Consider the following 24,353-nt stretch of genomic DNA (forward strand, 5'->3'; position numbering starts at 1 on the left):
TGCAATTTCTCAGATCAAACACACTGAGATGCATATGCTACTAAATGAGTAGAATACAGACTTAAGGCAGAGTTGAAGGATAGAGCAGCACACTACTTGAAATGAAGGACGCACTGCTTTCTATTATGAACAAAAAGGCACAGCTATCATGGTAATATTAGACCTAGTTGCACATTCAAATCACATCTCCTAACCAAAGTGAAACATTAGAAACTTAAAAGAAACACATTACCATAAACACTACACTTAGTGGATCTATATATAGACAAGAGCCACGGGAAAAAAGTAAGGGAGGAGCAGCGAAGGGATCACGCAGTTTTAAAAGTCAAAGACATGTTAACATTTTATGGTTTCCCCTACCATCTCAGCCATCTGTTAAGAATATGAGGTTCTCATCCTACAAAAAGGAGTACACTGGTTTTCCCAGAACTTATGAAAGGCAATCCACTGAGAAACGAACACCATAACATATGGAGAGAACTGTTATATGTTGGAAAGGAGGCTATTGCTTGGCTAGGTTAAGACTCGTGCACGAGGAAAGACAGTACATGTACACACCAATAGAGACTGCCACTTCTAGCATTCTCTCAAAATCCTTTTGCAGTGATCCAGCACATTAAACTGATGGTGTTAATCTTTGTTTCCAAGTGGCATTCTGCTTTGGGATATTTATGAATCCCAAATTGGTGACTGTACTGGAAATTTTGACTGCTTTAATAAACTGGCACCTTGTGACCTTTGGCAAGGATTAAGTTTATCTCGCATCTTCATGAACACGCATCGAAACCCTTTAAAAAACTAATGGCATCTCTCAATGTAGGTTTTTGTCAACCATGCACAGACCCACAGGACCTTGAAAAATAACCTTTGAGTCATGACATTTAAAACCAAAGCATTTATGCATTTAATAATGCACTGGAAGAATGTAACTGAAATGAAACAATAGCAATTCTTAGATGGGCTGGGCATTGGACTAAGAAGACTGAATAAGGTGGAGGACAGCTCACAAATAGCAAGGTTCCAAGGCTTGGGCACTGGGCGGACAACTTACTTGATGACACGATGCTTTGGAATACTTGTGGTATATGCCAGGCCCATGCGATCAATGATGCATTGCCGATCTGACAACTCACAACATGTTTGAATGCTTGGGGATGAAGAGTCAAATGCATGCACAGCTGAATTAGTTTTGATGTTATAAAAACCAATAACATTATTTTGAAAAACATTGGCAACCCTTAAATACTAATAACCAAAATGAACCACACTATAACATGGAACTATTTGTTCTTAATTCTAAGTATCCTCACATACTTTATGCAGAACATTCTGACCAGATTGTAGGGAAACCAAAACACTTCTTTTCATTTAAGTAGTACAAGTCTATTTTGAGCTCTAGGTAGAAACTTCATAGTTTAATATATATTTGTCACCTCTAAAGTAAAAAAACATAAGGGCGCTTTTACTGATTTTTTTCTCTCTAGAAATTAAAAGAATACAGACTAAATTGAAGTACCTAACTGAACAATTATAACTCCATTAGCAATAGAAAACTGTAAACCCTTTCTTACAGAAAAATAAATTGAAGGAAAAGAGTGCCTGCTAGGTCAAGTGTTGTTTGCCTTAGCCTCAATTCATTTTGGAAGGAAATATTGAATTAATTACAAAGCAACTGCTGTTGAAATTGATAGTTGGAGAGGAGGGAACGTCGTTGATGAGTACAATGCAGACATAGGATTACCAGCAAGTAATGTGTGCTTCTGAATCGTATGTTCTTCACTTCTAGTTCTAAACGCAGAATCAAGTAGCAAACTTATGCCTCAATAGAGGACATCATCAATAGCAAAAACAGAGAGGCCAATATAGATGCATGTATACAGTGTTATGAACTAAAAAAAGTTCTTTAACAATGCTTGGCATCTAAGGAGTCAGCTCTTGAACCTTTAACTAAAAAAGTAATATTTTGTGAACGTATGAACAGACTTCCATGAGGCAGCTTTACCCATGTCCACGATAAGAACATTCCTCAACTAAGCAGCAGAGGCCGCATTTCCTTGTGTAGAGTGTGCTTTTGATCTACCAGGAAGTGGTTTATTAGCTAGTAGGTAGCAACAAGCTATGAAGGAAACCACCCATCTAGTTGTGGTTTGTTTCGAGGACTCCATCCCCGAATGGAGGGATCCATAATTGACAAGTTGTCAAGTCTCCAATCCTGCTGACACACGCACACTAGCCTCTACACAAGCAAGGACCCGCATTCAATGACCACCGCCTGAACTTACACAAGCAATCGAGAAGACTCCACTCCACCTTCTTTCACTTGCCCATACTCCCCGCATCTACCAAAGCAGAAGTGGAGGACGCTCCTTCTCCAACATCCCAGCAAAGACCTGGAACAGCCTCCCCACGCACCTCCGGACATCACCCCACTTCTGGAATTCTGAATGGACCTCAAGACCTGACTGCTCAAATAAGCCTCTGGGACATGAAAGCAGCTGGATACCCTATCGGATGATAAGCTGCGCTTAATAAATCCTGATTTGACTGACTGATACCCTCTCTAAGCAAAGTCTCAAGACTCAAACATCAAATGAATCAAGGAATCCTCAAGTTGGAGAAGAGGGGATACTAAAAAATAAGAGCATAGGAATGGTTTCAGTTATGAAAACATCCGTGACCACCTTAGGTAGAAACGTAGGATCGGTTTTCAAGCCTATTCTATTATGGTGAAAGACTGTCTGGTTCTATTGCAGACTACTACTGTCTGAAATTCAATGACTCTCCAAAATTAGATGATTGATAGAAAAACGCTACAGGAAAGGTGATGCAATAAGGCCCCACAAATAGGTTCAAACAGGAGTCATTAATTTAGAGTGATTCAAATAGAGTTCCCATGGGATAGAAGGTTGCAGTCTAGGAGGAAATGTTTTCTTTAAGCCCTTCAGAAAGCCCTTAATTACTGGAATTGGGCTGCTCAACCCTCATGGAGAAGTGGGCCGCCCTCCCGGAGATCCTAACGGACATAGTTGATATAGCCAAAGGACCCAGGGAGGCAACCAGCACAATCTCCACAGAAGACAGGGAGTTGAAAAACCGCAATTGCCAGGAGGCAAGACAGCCCGCGGGACTCCAACCAGGTACAGATTCAAAGACCCCAGCTGAACAGGGCAGCCCCAATAGGGCCCAAGGGTCGCCCAATGCAATCCAGGGGCATAGCGGGGGGAGCGACGCCCCAGCACAAGTCTCGCAAGAACACATCTTCAGCACATCTAATGCACAAAACTCTACTCTATCAAGGCGAGCAAAAAAGAAGTTAAGGAAACAACGGGAAAAAAACTAAGATAAGAGGGAGACAACTGCAGTTGATGAAGAGTACCCCCCTCCCCCACAAGGGGTAACCAATCTACCTCAGCATTACCCAATTTTAATCGCCAAAAACTGGGGTAAATAGGCCGCCCAGGTAGCACTTCCTCCTGGAGAGGAGCAAACACAATCACTCTCACCGAGTACTCCAATTGTGATGGAACAAAAAACTTCAACAAGGCCAGACCAGCCTACTGGAAACGCTTTAACAGCCAGATCAAGCTCGGCATCTCGTGAGGCAAGCCCCCAAACATCGACTGCCACAACAGCACTGCTACTGCCGGTGCTGCCACCACGCCAGGCAGAACCCGGTCAAGAATCAGGTGCTGGTTGCACTCAAGGCCACAAAAAGAGGCCCCAAGCAGGACATGCTATGTCCAAACAAAAAACTCAGGATCAAGGCCAGCAGTACTTTCAACACACAAGGGCAAAGCCGCCTCAACTTCGGGCTCACCAACAGAGGTCCAAGAGGTAATCCTCACCCCAAGGTACCACAGTATGGGACAGCATAACATCCTAAATAGGAGTAACATACTCCGCCTCTTTAAACATCTGGCCACCTTAGAACAAATACAAACGGGCGACATAGTATGGGTGAAATTTCGGAGCACGAAGGGGGACACTCACGGCGTCTCAACACTGGTGGGCCTAAATCACGTAAAAACTCAACAAGCCGTCGTGAACAACTCTTCACAACTCACAGAGTGGGGCATTGATAATAGGGGCAAGGCCCCTTGGTCGATCCTGTATGGGACAAACAGCTCGGGCTACCCGGGCACAACCCGGATTGCCACCAATGGATATCAGGATCTCATGCCAAAATAACCACAGGGATATCTGTGCAGGCCCCTTTTCTCCAAATTCATCCAGAATATTCAGGGGGGGCACCAGCATCCCTAACTGCAGAGAACTTCAGGTAGCCAGGGGAGTGGCCAGGCGAAGAGCAGCCCACAAATCACAACTATCCTTAATCTCCTGAAACATAGCAGGGATTAGCAAAATCATCAGAAATGAAAATCTAAAGCAGTTTTTGGATTCCGGCGATATAGTCTGACTCCAAGAGACCTGGGCCCTATCCAGTACTCCACTGGCAGGGTACCACAAATACTTCGTTCCAGCCACAAAAAAGAATCTATTTGGCCGACCGGCCGGCTGTCTATCAGTCTTCTTAAAGCACGAAAGTGCCCTTGAAGTTACAGCAATCAACGTAAACTCACCCGGATTGCAAGCTCTTCATATCAGAGGGTTGAAATTCAATACACATCCCAGGTCCCTCTTAATAATCAACTGCTATATCAGTCCGGCGCAGCACACCATGAAAGAGAAGCTGGAGGGAATGCTGGGGAAACTTGATGATCTATTGTGTACATATAAAACTCACCAGGTCATCCTAGCAGGGGACTTTAACCTGAAGGACCTGGATACCATCAAACCGACCACCCCGGGTTGCGGCAGGGCAGCACCCTGGCTCAACCTTATTAACAACCATAAGCTGATCTCAACTCATGCACTGAAAAAAGCAAATCTGAACACATGGGACCCTCCCCCTACCTTCAGAGACATCTCAAGAATTGAGAACATCATGGCCAGCGAAGCGCTGGCGGCAAGATTGGACGACTACGATGTCGATGTCAGGACGGAAAGCGATCACTGACCATTGAGAGCGGTCTTTCTGTTGAGTCCCATCAGCTCTCAACCACCAAACCATCGGTGTGTCAAGAGGGGATGAAAAACAGTGTATTGAGGAGGATCAAATGGTCAAATAAGACAGACAACACGCTACAAAAATGGCTGGAAGAGAAACTTGAAGCCAATCTGTCCTCGTCCCTCTCACCCACAAAGGTCTGGGAAGACATCGTGGAGAATTTACAAGTAAAGCTCGGGAACTCCCAGTCACAACCCCGCAGGCCCAAAGGGCAAGCCAGAGGTGGAAGCACCGGGCAAAACAAAGACATACAAGACTGTAAACTGCTCCTGCGCAAGGCCCTTGTTAAAAGGAAAAGAGGGTGCGGCCAATTGGAAGGACCGCCCGTCGCTTCGTTGAGGGCAGCACTAAGGAAGAAAATATGGGAACATAAAAATGCCACCACGGAAAGGGAATGGCTCAAAGTCTTTTCCCTGATAAAGCAGAAGAATCCAGCGCACTTGTGTAGACATATCAACCAACTGAGCAGCAGAGGTATCACACGGGAGAACGGAGTAGCAGAAAAGGTCTGGCTGACATGTTAAACAGCTGTATGCGATTCCCGGAGGGGCTACATCCTGGTGCCCATTTTCAAAAAAAGGCGACCGGTCAAAACCATCAAATTACAGGCTTATCGCCTTACTTGACCATGAAGCCAAGGCCTACGCCCGTCTACTATTAAAGGACCTGGAGAAGTGGGCGGACGGGAATAGCATTATACCTCCTTACCAGACTGGCTTCAGGTCACAGGCAACAACCATGGACAACGTATTGGTACTGGCACACCTATGAGCCCAGGCAACACATCATAACCACCCCACACTTTTTATGTTGCTTTGTGGATTACAGCACCGCCTTTGACAAGGTGGTCCGCAGAAGACTATGGTGGAAGCTAGAAAACTGGGGCATTTCCCCCAAATCTGCTGACGGCAATAAGATCGCTGTATGGGTTCGGGTTAAAACCAGCGACAGCACAGTGTCCTCGAAAATAATCACGGAGAGCGGGCTGAAGCAAGGCTGCATGCTGGCACCCATGCTTTTGAACCTATACACAGCAAATTTGGGGATGCCCTAAAAGGAGCTGGCCTAGTAGCACCCAAACTGGGAAAATTGAGGCTGTCGATGCTCCAATACGCCGATGACACAGCCATAATGGACCACACGAAGGTGGGCCTACAAAGAGTCCTAACTGCATTAAATCGCTTTAACAATATCAACAACCTGACAGTAAACCTAGAAAAGACCAAGGTCATTATTTTCGGGTCTTACCATAAGAAAAAGAAAGCACAATGGCAAATGGGCAACTTGAAAATTAAGACGGCGGAGACATATAACTATCTGGGGGTGTGGCTGTCGGAACGGGCTAAGGCGAACACCCACCTAAATCACCAGAGCATCAAGGCCAACAAGGTCAAATCACTTAATCTCCCCGTGCCTAACAAAAATGAATGTGTGTCCTCATGTAACATAACTGGTGCTATGTAAAGCGCTCTGATACCCGATTGGATTTGCGCTATATAAAACTCTGCAACAAAAAAAAAGGTCATACACTTACTCAAGCAACTAAGTGTCCACCTGATCAGTCCAACTGCCAGTCCAATACAGAAAGTCTTAAAAGCAAAACCTTTACCAGCTATGGCCACCTGGCCTTCCCCGGGAATAAAAAACAAGCATCCCTAAATTCGGCTCAATCCAAAGCATACAAAATAGTGCTGCAAATTACAAGGACAGCAAGGAACTCAAGGCTAAGGCTGGAACTAGGCGTGGCTAGGCCGGATTTGATGTGCCAGGGGGAAATTATAAAACTATCTCAGAATGTTAAGGGCCCCAGCCAACACACTAAAACACCAACTAAGATCCATTTTCGAAGAGCCACGCACGACCTGGCACACCAACCTTAATAAAGCAATCAAATCATTGAATATAGTGGATGAGAGCTTAACGGGGCCAGAAATTCCGATGAACACCTGGAAAAGAGCCATAATTAAACAAGTGTGTGACATCTCATTTGATCTTGATCGCAACTCTCTTCGCTCAAGTCCACACTTAGACCCGTTGAATAGCTCATACACAGCAGGTAAAGCCCAGGCATACCAAAGGACGCTCTCACACCATTGGCCCGAAGGAAAATCCTGTCCATGAGATTAACCACCTTAGGTATTGCAGACTTCAACCCTGCATGGGCCCGAAGGGGGGATGCCACAAACTGAATACTCTGCCCCTATAGGAGGAAATCATGGCTGTCCCAATCTTACCGACGAACGCCGGCGTCTATTGCGCCCGATTTGCACCATCAACGAAATAAAAACTTGCTGTGAAGCATCAGCCATGTGCTTTTCAAACTCCAGCACCACGACGACCTTAGCTAGACTGGGGAAATTTATACATCACATCCGGACCGCCCTAAAAATGGCAAATGAACGAAATAATACAGTGGGGAAGAGCTCAATAAACCCAGCCGAATACAATTGAGGTGGTCCCAATTGTGAACTGTCGCCTTCCGGCACCTCCAGCTCCCTTCCCCAAGTATGATGCCTCATAGGACAACTGACCGGTGGTCAAGGGGAATGAGTTACAGCCTTACAATGTTATCCATCTTTACAGAACAGCATGGGATTTCTGACTGCAACTCCAAGGCCTTGGGGAAGGTAGATCAGGGTGGAACTGAGGCGGGGTGGTAAATCCCCTCCCCCACCGAAATAACTTTTAAATTGTACTCATAAACTGAAGTTTTATCATTGCTTTAGTAGTAATATGTTGATTGCTTTTACTGCAGTGATTTTAATACATTTTACAGTTAATAAAATAAGAGTGCTGGAATTGTGAGGAGTGATTTCTGGTTAGGGCCTTTTCTATAAGCAGTAAGGGCAGCCAAGTGAACTTCTAGATATTTATTTGATCTGGCTAAATACAGAAGATAGGAAAGAGTGTCATCTTGACAGGTAATTGGGTTGTGATCATTTTAGTGGCACCAAATAAAAGGTGAATGAAGTTCTAGCAGGGCATTTGGCTTCTTTGAGAATGCCCATGGCAGACTAAGGTGACCATATTGTACAATATCAGGAGCCATGCTGAGCAGTTCAAGGATTCTTTTTTGGGGTGAAGTACCTTTCTTTGTACTTGGACTGCGAGAGTTTCCTGTATGACTTCAGTGATAGGTGAAGCAGCTGAGGAACCCACCACTGGCCAGACTACTCCAGAGTAAAGAGCTTTGAAGGAGTGTGCATGTTTTCAGGAGTGCTCAAAATCTGTAGCTGCCATTGGCTAGGTCGGAGTTGAGGTCTTGCCTAAAGATATTTGTCTTCTCGGCGTGAACGTCATACCTGCTGTCAAGCTGGTTTTCAACAGGAAGCATAATGGTTTAAGTGTAGCTTGGACATCAAATAGTGCTCCGAAGTGGCAAGAGTGTGTAGGATGACAGCAAAGGTGGTGGTGCCTCCTTCTCTACCTGGATCTTCCTTCTTGGCAGCCAATCACAGCATGAAGACTCCCTAAAGGGAGCTTCCCATCTGGCTTCCTTTTTCTTTATCCACTTATGCTTCGAGGACTTCAAGTTTGCCCCAGAGGTTAATTCCCTCTCTGTCTTTCAGAACTTTTTTGACAAAATTCCCACTCTGCAATAGAATGAGACGACTGTAAACACATCACCTCTCACAGTGTCGGTGCCAGCCTTACAGCTCCCGTAGCAGGGGCACTTCACAATTAGTGAAGGCACTGTGAGGAAAAACCTCACTGAAAATAGGAAATAGTGCGGTACAATGCTTACCGGATGTATAAAATAGAGTAAATGTGACAAAATATAAGTTGGTCAGGGATCTAGTCAGCACAAGCCCATAAAAAGAACTGAGGCTGTGAGGCAAACTGCTAGTACAGTGCATGCAGGAAAATGGAAGCTGCTGGCTCATTAATGAAGCAGTGCATCTTTTTTAACCTCATGTACTCCTGACCTAGAGGGCACCCTTTTCTTTTATTTCGTCTCTTCTGTAAGGCAAGGGTTTACAGTTTCCTACTATTAGTGGGACATTTGTCAGCTAGGTGCTGCAATGTAGTCCAAGTATCCTTTCAACTAGCTATTCCAAAGATACATTTCAGTAAAAGCTAGCCTATTTTGCGCGATGGTGGTGACAGAGAATGATGTATAACAAGATATCAAAAAAGAGTACACTGATCTCCAGAATCCTCAGACAAATCCACTAAAAGGAGAATTCAGGATAAAATCCAAGACTTGTAGTCAACAATCATCAACTAGAGCTAGTTGAACCTCACTTTTTTTTTTTTTTTTGAAAAACCTTTATTCTTGAAAACATGGACACAGCTATTTAGCCGACATCCCGGAGGTTCGGCAGCTTTGAGAAAGCAAACAAGGAAACGTCCACAGTGCATAGAGGAGAAGCTAAAAAAGGTTCTATATTAAATAAACACAAACTCACACAAAACCCCAGCAAGGCGAATGACACTGAATACCACTGGTGATTGCCCCTCAGGGGAGAGCAGACCCCCGTCGTCTAACAGTCACAACTCTGTGTTAAGAGGAAAAAGGGGGGAAAAGCAGAGGCCCAAAAAGTCAATTATCAATCAGATACATATACAAATGCTGGAAAGAATGTTAAGGAGAGAGCTGTTCATCGGGGGGGATCCAAATCAGGGGCAAGACATATGCCACCCCTATACTGGTTCCACCTCCCCCAAATGGCATGCCACTTCCGGGGGCGCCCTCTAGCACAATATACTGTCTTTTCCCTCAGCATACTCCAGTCCATGTTTTCTTTCCACGCAGTCAATGTGGGGGGACCCGCTGAGCCCCACAGGCGCGCGATGTCTCGCTTAGCCACCATATTACCCAGGGTCACCCACTGGGTCTGTCCCACATCGTGATCGGTAGGCCCCCAAACATTCAGGAGACAGCACCGTGCCTCCGGCTGCATAACAATGCCCGTCACCTCCCCCATCACCGTATGGACTCTCCTCCAGAATTCCCTGATAACGCCACATTCCCAAATGATATGCATAAAGGTACCCACCATACCGCATCCCCCTCCTACATAAACCCTCCTCCGAGAATCCCATACGAACCAGCCTAGGCCCCGTGACATAGGTTCTGTGGAGTATTTTGAGCTGCACCAGCCTCAGTCGTGATGGGATCGCGACCTCCTTAGGAGAGGAGACCGCAGACTGCCAATCCTCATCATCCAGTTCGAGCCCGTCCCTAGTCCACTGGTCCCTCAGCCCCAACAGCAGGTCCGCCCGAACGTTTATCAATTTCTTATATATGAGAGAAATCGTACTCTCCGGCATATGGCCGTCGAGGATCCGATCCTCCAATGGAGAGGACTCAGGCACCTTCTCTCCGTCTACGAAAACTGATCGCAGGGCATGACGCACTTGAACATAGCGGAAGAACTCGGATTTCCCCAACTCATACTCCTGCTGCAGCTCTTCAAAGGACTTCACCCTCCCCTTAATCAGCAAATCTCCAACCCTGGAGACTCCAATCAAGTCCCATTTATCAAAACCTTTCGTATGCCAGAGCCTCCCCAATTTGTCAGATTCAAACAACGGGGTAGCTAGGGTGAGCCTATCCTTCCAGCCCAACGAGTCAGTCGCCAACCTCCACACACGCACCGCCACCCCCGTAGGCCCCGTGAGGGACGAGTCCAGTGCCCGAGAGTACAGAGCTCTATGATAATTACCGCCGCGCAGCAACCATCGGTCCATGGCATAACCGGGGCTTAGAGCTGGACCATAGAAACCATGATTAATCGCGCTTAACTGGGTGGCCCAATAATAGCGTCGAATGTCCGGAAGCGCAATACCCCCATCGTACCACGGAAGCGTCAACTGAGCAATCGCTATGCGCGGCCTACCATCCCACAACAATGATCGTTGGAGGCTTTCAACCTCCCGAAAGTAACTGGCCGGTACCCAATCAAGGGTATTCTGCAAAGCATAGAGGAACCGGGGGAGAGACATCATTTTAAACAAAGCGGCACGCCCAACGAGGGAGAGCGGCAGCTTCCGCCAGCCCACAACATCCCGCCGCAAGCGCGCCAGTGGGGGGAGCAGGTTTCTCTCATACCGCAGGGTGGAGTCAGTGGAGATAAATATCCCCAGGTACACAAAGCCCTGCTGGGCAATCTGGATCGAACATGTTCGCGGGACAGGCGGAACCTCGCCGCTCAGAACATACAAATACGATTTACTCCAATTGATGACGAGACCAGAGTTCCTGCCAAAGGACGTCAGAACGTCACAAACCACTATAAGCGAGTTCTTGGGCGAGGCGAGATATAACAGGATGTCATCGGCATAGAGCGATATACGGTCCTCGTGCGACCACCTAAGTCCACGTATATCCGGATGCCAGCGTATCCACGCCGCCAGCGGCTCGAGGGCAAGGGCGAACAACAAAGGCGACAAGGGGCATCCCTGCCGAGTTCCCCTCCCAAGCTGGAACGGAGTCGACGCCCGCCCGTTTACCACAACACTCGCAAGGGGACCCTCATACAGCAACCTCACCCAGCTCAAAAAACCAGGGCCAAAACCAAACTTGGCAACCACTGCCCACAGATACGCCCATTCCACCGTATCAAAAGCCATCGTGGCATCGAGAGATGCCACAATAGCTGGTTCTCGAATCGTGCCCGCCCTGGCAATCACTCCATGGAGGCGCCGAAGGTTCAACGCAGTGTTACGGTGCGGGATAAAGCCGGATTGATCCGGATGGATCAAGTCTCCGAGCACCCTGACCAAAGCGGCCTGCCAGAATTTTAGCCAGAATTTTCGGCTCAGCATTAAGGAGTGATATTGGCCGATAGGAGGAACACTTATCTCGGGGTTTACCCTCCTTGTGTATTACAACAATCGTCGCCAGTCTCTGGTCCAACGGAAGGGACCCTCCCCCCCGCGCCTCCACAAACATGGCGCGCAGGTGAGGGGCAACCCTATCCGGGAACAGCTTATACAAGTCAATCGGCAAACCATTAGGGCCTGAGGCCTTACCCGAGTTCAGCGCACGGATGGCACCCGCCACCTCATCGACCGTTGTCTCCATCGAGGTCGTCCCTATCTACGTCAGACAGGCAGGGCAGATCAATGTCCCGCAGGAGGTCAATCGAGTCCTCGGTCGGCCTATCCGAAACTGAGGCATAAACCATACTGAAATAATCCGAAAAACACTGTACTATCCCCTCAGGGTCAACAACTACCTCTCCCCCCTCTCTCGTCAGTTCCGGCACTACTCTATTAACCTGTTCTTTTTTTATCCAGCCAAGCTAGGAGCTTCCCGGCCTTATCCCCCATCATCATACAAGCGGCCCTGCTGTTCCCTACTGAGGGTCTTGGCGGCATTAGTCACCAGGTCCTTATATTCGCTTTGCTTCAGGCTCAGCTCATGCAGGGAGGCCTCTGTAACCTCCTCCTCCAGGGCCACCTCTAAAGCCGCGATCTCCTCCTCAACCTGCATAACCTCGCCATCTCTCCGCCGCTTGGCCGCCACTACCAGGGAGAGGGCCTCTCCCCTCAGCACAGTCTTAAATGCTTCCCACAACGACACGGCCGAGTCAACAGACCCCTGGTTGTCCTTAAAAAAGTGATCAACTGTCTTCAACAGCGCACTGCGCATCTTGGGGTCCCGAAAGTACCAGGGGTTAATAGGAGCAACCCTGCCCCCTCCCTCGCGCCCGACATCCAGCCGGACCCACACTGGCGAATGATCCGATATGCCCCGCGCCATATGCCTGGCCTCAGATACCAATGAGGCATGCGCAGCCAGGGTCAGCAGGTAATCTATCCTAGAGAGGCTACCATGCGCCCCGGAGTGGAAGGTGTATTGGCTCTGTGTGGGGTGCCGGAGCCTCCAGCAATCTACCAGGCCGAGCGTGTCTAGGAAGTCTGGAAGCCACTTCTGAGCCCCCCCGGTATCCCTGGGCGGGTACCTATCCAGCAGCCCAGAGCCGACAGCATTGAAATCGCCCCCCACCACTAACATACCCTCCGGGAGGTCCAACAAGGCCCTACCCAGATCTGTGAACGTGGAGGCCTGCAGGGCAGGAGGGACATAGACCGAAACCAAAACCAAAGTTCTTCCTTCCCACCTCCCCGCCACCGCCACAAACCTCCCCCTATCATCAACAATGGTGGAGTTCGGGGGGGCCGTACTCATCTGCAGAGGTGCAGGGTGGGGGGTTGGGGGAGGGGATTCTGTATTCTTTCATCTTTTTTCCATGGTCTCCTTTTTCTTCTCTGATTCTTTTTGTTTTTCTTTTTCTGGGATCAGCGTGATACACCTCCTTTTGCTATGCCTCGTTGCCGTTCCATATGTTCACAACTTCCGGGGTGTTCTTGGGGAGTTCTGGCGGGGGACTGCGGGCGCAACTGTATACTATGTTTTTCCCATCCTGATGTTCTTGTGTTTGCGCCATTGACCGAATAGATTGCTGTAAATCGCTAACGTTCATTACTCTGCATATCCGTGATCGTTGTTTTAAAATTGCTTGTCACCTGATCCTTCTGCTTTGTTTCATCATAAAATGAAAACCTCTTTCTCCTGGTGCCCTACTTACGCTGTTCACAGTATTAGCAGTACGATTTTGCTCCCCGAAGTGCTGCCTGTGTTTATACTTGTCGTTATTGCTCTGATTGCTTAGCGGCCGGCCCTGGGGGGTTGTAGGCCCATACTTGTTCTTATTGAACTGTCAATAAAGGTTTTCAAAAAAAAAAAAAAAAAAAACAATGGTGGAGTTCACCTCAAACGGTAGTGAAGCTCTAACTAGGATGCCCACACCCCTGGATCCAGAGGAGAATCCCGAGTGAGCTATGAATTTGTAACCTTTCCTATTAAGAGCATGGCACGTATTACCTATAAGGTGTGTCTCCTGCAGTAGGACGACATCCGGCAAAGACCGTTTCAAGAACTGCAGGACTATCCCCCGCTTAATGCGATCCCCCAAACCATTAACATTCCAGCTAAGAACGTTTAAACCCCTACCCCCCCATCCCCACACCACAAGAGACCCACCCCCCACCCAAAGAGCCACCATGGAAAAATCCTGACAATGAGTACTGCGCCTTGCAAAAACAAACCCCCCCAACAACAAACCCAAAATCCCAACTATCCCCCCCACCCTGCACCCCTGCTGCAGCTTACAAAGCCCCCCCAACTTGCAGTGTGCCTGTCGCCCTACCAATACCCAAATCTACAAAAAGTACCCTGAGGGAGGAAAGAGCTCCCATCGTCCTCCCGCAACCCTCCGTATTGTACTGCAATCAGTTCAAGTCATCATCCGGAACCAAATCAAGTCAGTCCGGCTCCAAAGGCATCAACCCTGCCCATCCCGGCCACTGTCCCCGTCTGTGGCGGCATCCTCACCAGTCCGTCGTCGGGGCAAAGCGTCCAGCCATTCACCGGCCATTGCAGGCGATTCAAAGAAGAAAGTTCGGTCTTCATACACCACCCGTAATCTGGCAGGGAAAAGCATGGCATACTTCAGGTCCCTCTCCCGAAGCCGTCTCTTCACCCCCAGGAAGCTCAGCCTTTGCTTTTGCACCAGCTGGGTGAAGTCAGGATAGAAACTCACCGACGCGTTCTGAAAAGAACCTCACTTTTGAAACACCATGTAATAGTAGAAATATCCCTCTTTCAAAAGTCACTAGATGGGGCCTGGCCAGCCATCATGGCCGTAAGGAGTTGACTCCAATCAGCTCCGCTCAGATCCCCGTGAATCCGGTCCCCACAGAGCGCAGAACGCTGCGAAAACAATCTGTGATGTCAAAGTAAAGCGCGCCGTGGCAAGAGGACACTAACTAAACCGCCAAGGAGCTACAGGAGTGCCCGCTTCAAGTTCGTTGCAAGACACCCTGCGTGGCGGGGAGAATCTCAAAATGGCGGCCGCGCTTGCCAAACGCTGATCACTGCAGCAAAACTACTGCTCCTGGTCCGCCGATGCGGTTGAACGTCTTGAGCTGAAACCAGCATGGAGCTCAAACCTCCCGGGGGCAGAACACTGGAGGTCAAGGAGGGGAGGCGGCGAGATTTGAGCCTCGGCAAGTTCGACAGGCAAACCCTAGCTCCACATGGCCGCAACGGAGGACAGCTCAAAAAGCAACTTTAAATTCAGGTGTGAGCGTGCCCATAAGTAGCAGAGGGTTGGGGGGCATCTTGGACCTGCCCTCAAACTACATCCTGGACCCCAGCGAGGAATGGAAGCACTTTAGAGACTCTCGGTGAGATAGGCCGACAATGCCTGACCCTAAAATGGCACCCGTATGGCCCCAAACACCTTGTGAAACCCCATCCTGGGGCTCATGCTGCAGAGAGCCGGACCTGGCCGGAATGGGGTGGGCCCTGCAGAGGGGAGAGGGACTGCCAGACAACGTAAGGCGCACCAGTGGCCAGACATCCCCACACTTCACAAGGACGTTAAGGAGGGAGGCCCAAGTAAAATTCAGGAGGGACCGCCCTGACAAGTAGCAGAGGGTGGGGACCACCTCGGGCCTGCCTCCCAACTACATCCTGGGCCCCAACAGGAAACTGAAGCATTGGCGAATCTACAGACGAGACAGACCTAAACTGCCTGGTCTTAAAATGGCACCCGCAGGGACCCACACACCTCGTGGGACCCAACCCAAGGGCTGATACTGCAAAGAGTCGGGGCCTGCCCGGGAGGGTGGGCCATGTGAAGGGGAGAGCACCTACCAGACAGTGATGTGTGGACCAGTGGCATGCGTTTTGTTTTTGGCGATACAGCTCCCTAAACCAAACCGAACAACTACCTGGGGCACCATTGCGACAGGGGGTCACGAGCTGAGGGTGAGGGCCACAACGTGCCTCAGACTACCTAGACTAAGCCAAACTCAGGAACTGATCGGGCGGCACCGCTATGACTGAGGTCCGCATCCTTATGCCACCGAAAAAGACTCAAACTATCAGAGTCTCTAACTATTTTACCTCAACTGGGTCCGAAATGGAGAGAGGGGGGGTGCACACGCGACCGACAGAATGGCGCTCACTCGAGAGGACCTGCTGGCAACTCTGAGGGCGCTCAGGGAAGACATCAAGGCTGACATTGGCGCCTCTTTCGACGCATTTAGAGCAGAGATGGGAACGAAGCTAGTTGCGCTTCAAGCAGACGTGGACTCGGTCGGTACCTGCACCCTGGACTTAGGAGACGAAATGCCAGGAGCTCGAAGGCGAATGAAACCCATGGAAGAAGGCACCACTGATCTGACCGCCCAACTGAGCTCCTTCCTGCTAAAATGCGAGGATTTAGAAAACCACTCCTGTAGAGACAATACAAGAATGAGAGGCCTGGAAGAGAGGAGTGAGGGGACTGACTTGGACACGTTTATGGTGGGCCTCTTCTCCGCTGTCCTGGGGGAGGACGGACCAAAGGTGCAGATGGAGATAGCCCACAGGGTGGGTCGACGGCTACCAGCAAAACACAGACGCCCAAGAGACGTGTTGGCCAAATTTAGTTTCAGTAAAATAAAGGAATTGGTCCTCCAGAAAGCCAGGAGCAGTGATAGTCACTTTTCGGGGCGCGACGTCTTCCCTCTTCCAAGACGTAACCCAGTCCACCCTGGTACGCAGACAACCGTTCCGCCAGATCACAGCAGCATTAAGGGAGCGCCAGATCAAGTATTCAATGGTCTTATCCCTTTGGCATAGCCTTCCTATTTGGTAACAAACAATGGCACTTCACAGATGTGGAGGGAGCGATGTCCCTGATTGGCCTTGAGAAATCCCCACCACAGTAGGCAGCAACTTCGGGGAGAGACCATACGGAGCGGACGACTGAACAGCGCTCATCCGGGTCCCTGGCAGATGCCCAAAAGGGGTGGCAAGGCGCGGACGCGCTTTGGAACTCCAACCCACAACCCAGGGTAGTGACATGCCGTCCCTTCTGCCACTCGGATCAAATAAAGATACCATCATTAGAGAGAAGAGACATAATGGAAGATTCTCCTGGCACGGAGTTCCTGGGATATGGGTCAGGGGAGGGGGATGGAGAAAAGAGGGACACAAAAGGGGAATACCTTTCTTTTACCGGAATGCAACAAGATTTCTCCGCGACTCACTCAAGCTTAAAAGTCTATCTGTTATATGAAACTAATGTCCAAACGTGTGCAAACAGGGCTCTAGGAGCGGATGTGGACTCGCCCCTGGAGTCGCCAAGAGTCAACTTACCTTTTTGCCTTGGAGTCTTCTCAGTTACAAGTAATTTTTTTGTTCCATTTTAGTGCTCTCACCGTGGTGTCTAGTATGTGCCATATTTGCTTTGTTTGCTGGGGGGAGGGTGGGCGCACTGGTGGGCTTGGGACCGTGAAGACGTGTGGTTGGGCCGACCCAATAGATTACGTGCCCTAACGAGGGTGCTTCTACCTACTTTCTCAATGGCAGTTAATTGTATGTCATGGAATGTAAGGGGCCTCAACTCCCCTAACAAGAGGCAACAATTGTGGAAATTCTTAGGGGAACACTATGTTTGCATTGTAGCACTACAAGAAACCCACCCAAAAAAAGGAGATGACCTCCACTTGAAACACAAAACCTACCCACTAATTTTCCACTCTTCAGTCACTACTAAACAGAATGGTGTTTCCCTCCTTTTTTATTCCTTGATTCACTTTCAACCCCACGACACCAAAACTGACAAGCAGGGGATGTTCCTGATGGTCTGAGGGGTATTGATGGGACAACCCTGCACTATAGCTATGGTCTACGCTCCCAATGCTGGGCAATCAGAATTTCTCCGTCCATTCTTAGCCACTTTAGAGGGGTTCGCCAGGGAGACATTATCTTTTAATCTCATCTGGGACCCTCTACCCACCCACAGAGATCAGCCAGAGGATTCTTTAGCAAGTCTCTTAAATCCTCTTTACAACGCATGGGGCTGATGGATGCATGGCGGGTCCTCAATCCCTCAACGTGAGATTATTCTTTTTTCTCTCACTCCCACTGATCATACTCTAGGATTGACCATATTTTTGCTAGCCAAATGCTCCAGCAGACGATTTTGAGTGCCCACCTGCACCCGATACATCTCTCAGACCATGCCACACTGGAAGTCTTGATAAATTGGCTGGCTCCACATTCCAAACTTACTAGATGGTACTTTCCCAATATTGTTAGCGGAGATCGGCTCCTCTGGGACGATCTGAGAAGTCGATTAAAGACTTCTTTGCTACCAATGATCCCACAGACACCTCCCAGACTGTCTGTAGGAAGCTGGCTCTGTATATACTATACCAAAATGAGGTATAGCGTGCACAGAGTTCAGTGGAACCCCAAGGGTAGGCAGAGGTAAAAGTAGATTAGAAAAGTAGATTGCAACTTACTCTCTATTTAAGCATTTGTTGTACACACTCAATCAGCAAATTATGTTACACACTCAAAGACTGAACTCGGACCAATTTTGTTTGTATAAAATATTATTACTTTTTTTATTACTAGAACCAAGCCAAGCCTGGCACAGGTAAGTGAAATAAATGCTTTGCACAATTTTATGCAATGTTTTACAATTGAATGCAGGTTCAAATGCAATTGATTGAAAAACAGGTAAGTTAAAATGTCAAAATCACTTTTTAGATTACTTTTCAGTTAATTTTCAGATTACTTTTTAAGTTACTTTTTCTACTCAGCGTGATATACCTAGATATCACGCTGGGACATTTCCTAGAGAAAAGGTAAGTAAAATCAGTTTTTCAGGTTTTCATACAAATCAACTCCAAAAATAATTTTTCAAGGGAAAACAGTCAATGTATTTCTATGGAGTGAAATGAAGTTAACAGGTAAGTACTCGGTCTTTGGGGTTTAGTTTCTTGGGTTAGAACAAGGGTTCCCCCAGGGTCAAGGATGCACTCTCAAAGCACCCTCAGCGGCACTAGGGTGGCAGGGTGCAGAGTGCTGAGGCCCAATGTCATCCAATGGGGGATAGAGGGCCTCCGGCTGGTGGCTGCTCACGAGCAGGCCACAAGGCTGTGGGAGCAAAGCTCCTGGTGTTAGGCTCAGGGCATAGGGGGATCCGGTTTAGCACACAAAGTGCACCCGCAGCAGTGGCTGGGTGCAGGGTGCTGTTTTCACATCGGGTGCCCTGTTTTCAATGGAGATTTTCGGTTTTGTTTTTTAGCTGCAGGCTGGGTCCAGAAAGACTCCTGGGAGGAACCAACAGCTGAGCAGGTAAGTTGGAGGGCTCGGAGATGTAGGTGAACATCAGGTTCTTTTCTCCAGGGCGCAGGGTGGCTAGATTCAGGGGTGTCTTTTGAGGTTGGATTTCAACTTACCCGGCCACTCGAGGGTGGGGGGTCTCCGTGCAGAGGCTACGGGCGACGTCAGGGAGTCCTGGAGGGGTCAACCCACGGTGGACTCGGTCTCTGGAGCGCTGGGGGATCTCGCTGGGACCGGTAGGCCACTCTAACTCAGGCCGCAGGCGACTGGTTTCTTTGTCCTCAGGAGGCTCATAGTCTGTCTGGGAAGTTTCTTTTGAACAGAGCTGCTGTTCACCGGAGATTCGGTCTTTGTTTAACTCAGTCAGTCCTACCAGGGTTCTGGAGGTCGCTGGCTGCAGGACAAGGCGACTTTTGGCGCAGGATCTCTTTATACTGCAGACGGGCCGGTAAGGCTGAGGCCAAGTCAGTTGTTCTTTGAAGTTTCCTCTGCTGGGCGTCTTCTTTCCTCCTCCTTCGTAGGTTGCGGGAATCTGTCTTCTTGGTTCACAGCTGCCCCACCTAAATACTGTATTCAATGGGCTACTGAACTTAGGGGGACTACACCCTAGTTGTGCTCACCCCACGTGGGGGACTGAGCACTATCCCTAATCCTGATTGGGGAGTGCCTGCCATCTGCAAGATGGCAGGCACTGAAGAGTGGGCTTCAACTCGCCTCCCTCACCTTCTGGGCTGGTTAATTTTTCCTGCCTGGCTTCCCACCAAAAAGGAGGGGAGACAGGAAGGAGACCTGCTCCTGATAGCCGGAGCGGCCGGGGGAGGGGTGGGGGGAGCGGCGGGAGGAGTCGCATTACAAAGGCTGCAAGGCCTTTGAACCTCCCCTGCCACAGATGGCTCTTCCTGGCCTGGGGGAGGTGTGAATACCTCTACCCAGGAACAGCTTTGTTTCTGGGCTCAGCGAGCGAAGGCTCCCACCCCAGGGGTCCAGAAACATATCTTGTGGTGGCAGGCTGGTGTGCACCAGTCAGAGAATCCACCAGAGGCTGGTCGTTTTTCAGGGGGCATCTCTGAGTGCATTTTTCATTAAATCCCACACTGGCATCAGCCCATCCCACACACATTTCCCTGACAATCATGGAGTGGGGCTCGTATGCGCAAGAGGAGATGCACTGGCAGCAGCTCAACCATACAGGAAGAGCATGGCTGAGGGGGCAGGCTGCTTTAAGATGATAATAAATGGTCAGCCCGGTTCATGCAATTATCATGACAACCACCTATCCTCAACCCCAAGGGTCAGAGCTTGCTGACAAAAGCAAAATGATAACTGCTGGTGCTTGTCAATTTTTTGTAATTATTATTTTTGTTTAATTTGCAGGAACACCAGAAGTGACTTTCAAGGAGCTCCATACTGTGCGACAAAAAGGTGTCAGCACAGAAATGGGCGACCGTGACTAATTTGCGTTAGTCACTCTGACCCAAGATGAGTGACGCATGGTAGAGGTCAAATACTGGCTGTTTTAAGTCAGTGCTGCACAGTTGAGCAATCCATGAGACTTAGAATTAGTTGAACACAGATTAAAATTAAATTGAGTCTTCTAACTAAGTTCTTGCTAAATACATGTTACTACTTCCAAAAACTCACAAAAATGATAGAAACAATTTGCAGTCCCTTAGTCTGGAAGTGTGACACCCACATGCTGAGAATGGGAGAAAGTTACGATAAAGGAGCACTTCAAAAAAATAAACACAAATATAGCATTTAAATACCATGTGGTTTACAGCTATACAAAAAACACAAAAGTAAACTGCTGTCAGGGATCTAGAATTTGCCAGGGTCCTAACAAAAGGTTGATGAGAGAGGTAGAGTAATTCTTATTTTCTTTAACTCGCAGTAAAAAAACATGCCAGGAGATGCTAGTTTGAAAGTCTGAAGAAGAATGCTTCTTACTTACCTGATTGGCAGGGTTTCTTTTGTGGTACATTGATAGATCATCTCTGTAACTGAGACTGGCAGATCACAACACTCAGACTGAATTTCTTACATCTCACTATTCAAGGAAAGTTACTTCTCTCTGAAATGGGCAACTTGAGGAATGTTTGGGGTTCTTGTTTATAATGGTAATAGCCCATTTACTCTTTCAGAGCTTATAAAGTTAGAAACTGGAGTAAAGTCCTCATTCTCTAGTATATTATATTTAGCAGGCTCACAATCGCATTCCTTTGACCACATGGAATAAACTGCATGCAGTAAAATTATAGTAAAACGTAACTATAAAATGTGGAAAAGAGAATGTCTTGGCGTATATAACTCGAAATACATTTGATAAATTCAAATATTTTACATTTCAAAATGAAGAACTATTTGGCTGAATTACATAAAGCAGGAAGGTTTAAGTTTGCTGGAAAGGAGAAAGTTTGTTTACCTTGCACAGTGCTGTTAGATCTCGGTGTTTACTTTTTACCAAGAATTCTGCTGTGATATCACGTGGTGGTTTAACCTCGGATGCCTCCTTATACTGCTGGTGAAGCTCTTTAACCTTCTCTTTTAAATTAACCATCTGGAAAATAAAATGTTTTTGGAGTTTCATTAAAATGTAATTTGTATTCATCGGTCAAAGCAAGAATGCACAGTCCCTGCGTGTACAGAAAAGAGCATGGAAAATAACTTGACAATCTATTGTATACCATCTAGACTATTTATTCTCCAATTTGCAACAATGTAACACTGTACATGGTTCTTGACTTTTCATTCACTCAGCTACCAGGAAGGGTCCTATCTGACCCCCATCAATCTGGATTCAGATGCTACTATATTCTCTACTAACCATTCTGGTAATCTCTTAAAAAATACACCACCTTTTGTGTAAAGAAAAACTATTTTAAATTTCTCTCAACTCTGTCCCCTTAAAAGCCTCTCTTCAAGGGTGATGGTAAGCAAACTAGAACTAAGTCAGTGGTATTTGAGCCTCAGTCCTCTGAGTATAGAGAAAAAACTCCTCATATCACACAATTGTTTAGTCAACATGCATCATTTTGGCTGCTCTGCTCCGGATACTTTCTGCTTAAGAATGTAAAGATATTGATGAACTCCGCCTACAGTTGTGGCCCGCCATACCTCCTTCGAACAGTGGGGACCCTTGATATATCACAGAGATTATATGCAAAGGGGCATGGGTGACTATAATTTAAGTAAGAAAGTTCTAGGTTTGCACCTTTCCTTCACATACAGTATTTGTGTTGTACAGCCAATCACTATCTGGGTAGTTGCCCCACTGCAATTTCCTACTGTGGTGGGTGGGGCCGTCTACTGTGGTTCTATATGTTCCACCTCAGATACAGTTTATTGTTCCTAACGTGCCATACTCTGGGCTCACATAGTTGGCCTCACGGGGGAAGAGGGCTATATTCTTGGGTAGTTTCGGCTATGTAGCGTTCCCCTTCCCATAGTATACTTGTTTTGGGTACACAGGCGCTCAGCAAAATTGGGAGGTGGGTAGTTTTACGTCCACGTTGCAGGGAGGTAGGGCGGGGGTGGGTTCCAGGGTGTTTCTCTTTGGCTTTGTTGTAGTTTTTCTATGTGTGTTGAGTGCAGTCCAGTAGATAGTACTTTCTTTAATGAGCTCTGGGTCGACCAATACTGTAATTAAGAGTTTCCCGCAAACTATGTGGGCCCGATTCACAGAACTAACTTAAGACAAAATCCTAAACTTACTACCATTTTGGTATTCACAGAAGGCACTTACTCATTTTGGTATCCACAGAAGGCACTTACTCATTTCGGTATTCACAGAAGTTAAGAGTCCTAACTTTAGGACTCCTAAATGCCTTCTGTGAATACCGAAAGTCTTAAAGTTAGGATTTTTCTCAGTTTAGTAGTAGTATAGTTAGGACTCCTAACTTTAGGACTCCTAAATGCCTTCTGTGAATACCGAAACTCTTAAAATTAGGATTTTTCTCAATTTAGTAGTAGTAAAGTTAGGACTCCTAACTTTAGGACTCCTAAATGCCTTCTGTGAATACCGCAAGCCTTAAAATTAGGATTTTTCTCAGTTTAGTAGTAGTAAAGTTAGGAGTCCTAACTTTAGGACTCCTAAACTGAGAAAAATCCTAATTTTAAGACTTTCGGTATACACAGAAGGCATTTAGAAGTCCTAAAGTTAGGACTCTAACTTCTGTGAATACCGAAATGAGTAAGTGTCTTCTGTGAATACCAAAATGAGTAAGTGCCTTCTGTGAATACGAAAATGGTAGTAAGTTTAGGATTTTGTCTTAAGTTAGTTCTGTGAATCAGGCCCTATATGTATTGTTTCAAATGCTATTATTCATCGGGGAAAGTAAGATGAACCTATATTATTGCATATTTGTTGTCCTTCGTGAGGAAGGGCCCCCTGCCCTAAGTGTAAATCAGCACTGATCAGGATGTGGCTCCACTTTTGGGCCGCCTTAAATTACTCTCTTGGAATGTAAATGGTTTAGGTGACTATATCAAGCGGGGAATATTATTGCAATATCTGAAACGACACGCCCCTGACCTTGTATTACTCCAAGAAACATATCCATGGTGTGAGAAGTTGGCCTGGTATATGCGGTTCACTAGTTATAGTGGGCACCCTGTACCAGTCCAAACAACCCCTTATTGGTTAAAGACAACCTTTATTGAAAGCTATCCTAGTGGTAGCTATGGAGAGCAGCCTTCAGGCTAAGTCTTGAAGGAATGTGAAGCAGCTTTTTTTACCAGTCTATAATCTCTTGAGTGCCTAAATGAAAGACAACAACACCAGGTATATATATAAAATATATGTATTTATTTGTAAACATCCCCCCCTTGTCTCTTTATGAGGCTAGAGGTTGAAACACATAAGTTACACTTCAAATATCACAGTAATAAGCACAAATACAAGTCAGGCCCTAGGGGCGAGCCAAACCATATACTAAAATAGTGGTACAAGAACCACGTCTTAACTAGACACAAGGCCTAGAGCCTGTAGAATCGCTGAGACCCCAAGGAACCACCTAAGGTAGTGACACAGGGGACCCATGGGGGCCGTGTGCAGTGTGAGAACACAGCAGCGAGCTCCCGTTAGCTTCTAAGGAGAAAATCGCGGTTAGATTTTTAAAGATTAGGGACACTTAGAAATGAGTC

At 47.4% G+C, this 24,353-nt stretch overlaps 1 protein-coding gene across 2 annotated transcripts in view; it reads right to left on the minus strand.

The window, feature by feature from the left end:
* KDM1A (lysine demethylase 1A) overlaps nt 1–24,353 on the minus strand; it is a 718,736-nt gene that overhangs the window by 391,988 nt on the left and 302,395 nt on the right. For both annotated transcript variants that reach the window (XM_085647807.1, XM_085647806.1), the window contains exon 10: nt 21,634–21,768. In XM_085647807.1, coding sequence (XP_085503933.1) covers nt 21,634–21,768 — 135 coding nt within the window. The remainder of the gene's footprint in view (nt 1–21,633; nt 21,769–24,353) is intronic.

This window comes from Triturus cristatus, chromosome 3_2 (assembly GCF_964204655.1).
Source record: "Triturus cristatus chromosome 3_2, aTriCri1.1, whole genome shotgun sequence".
Lineage (NCBI taxonomy): Eukaryota > Metazoa > Chordata > Amphibia > Caudata > Salamandridae > Triturus > Triturus cristatus.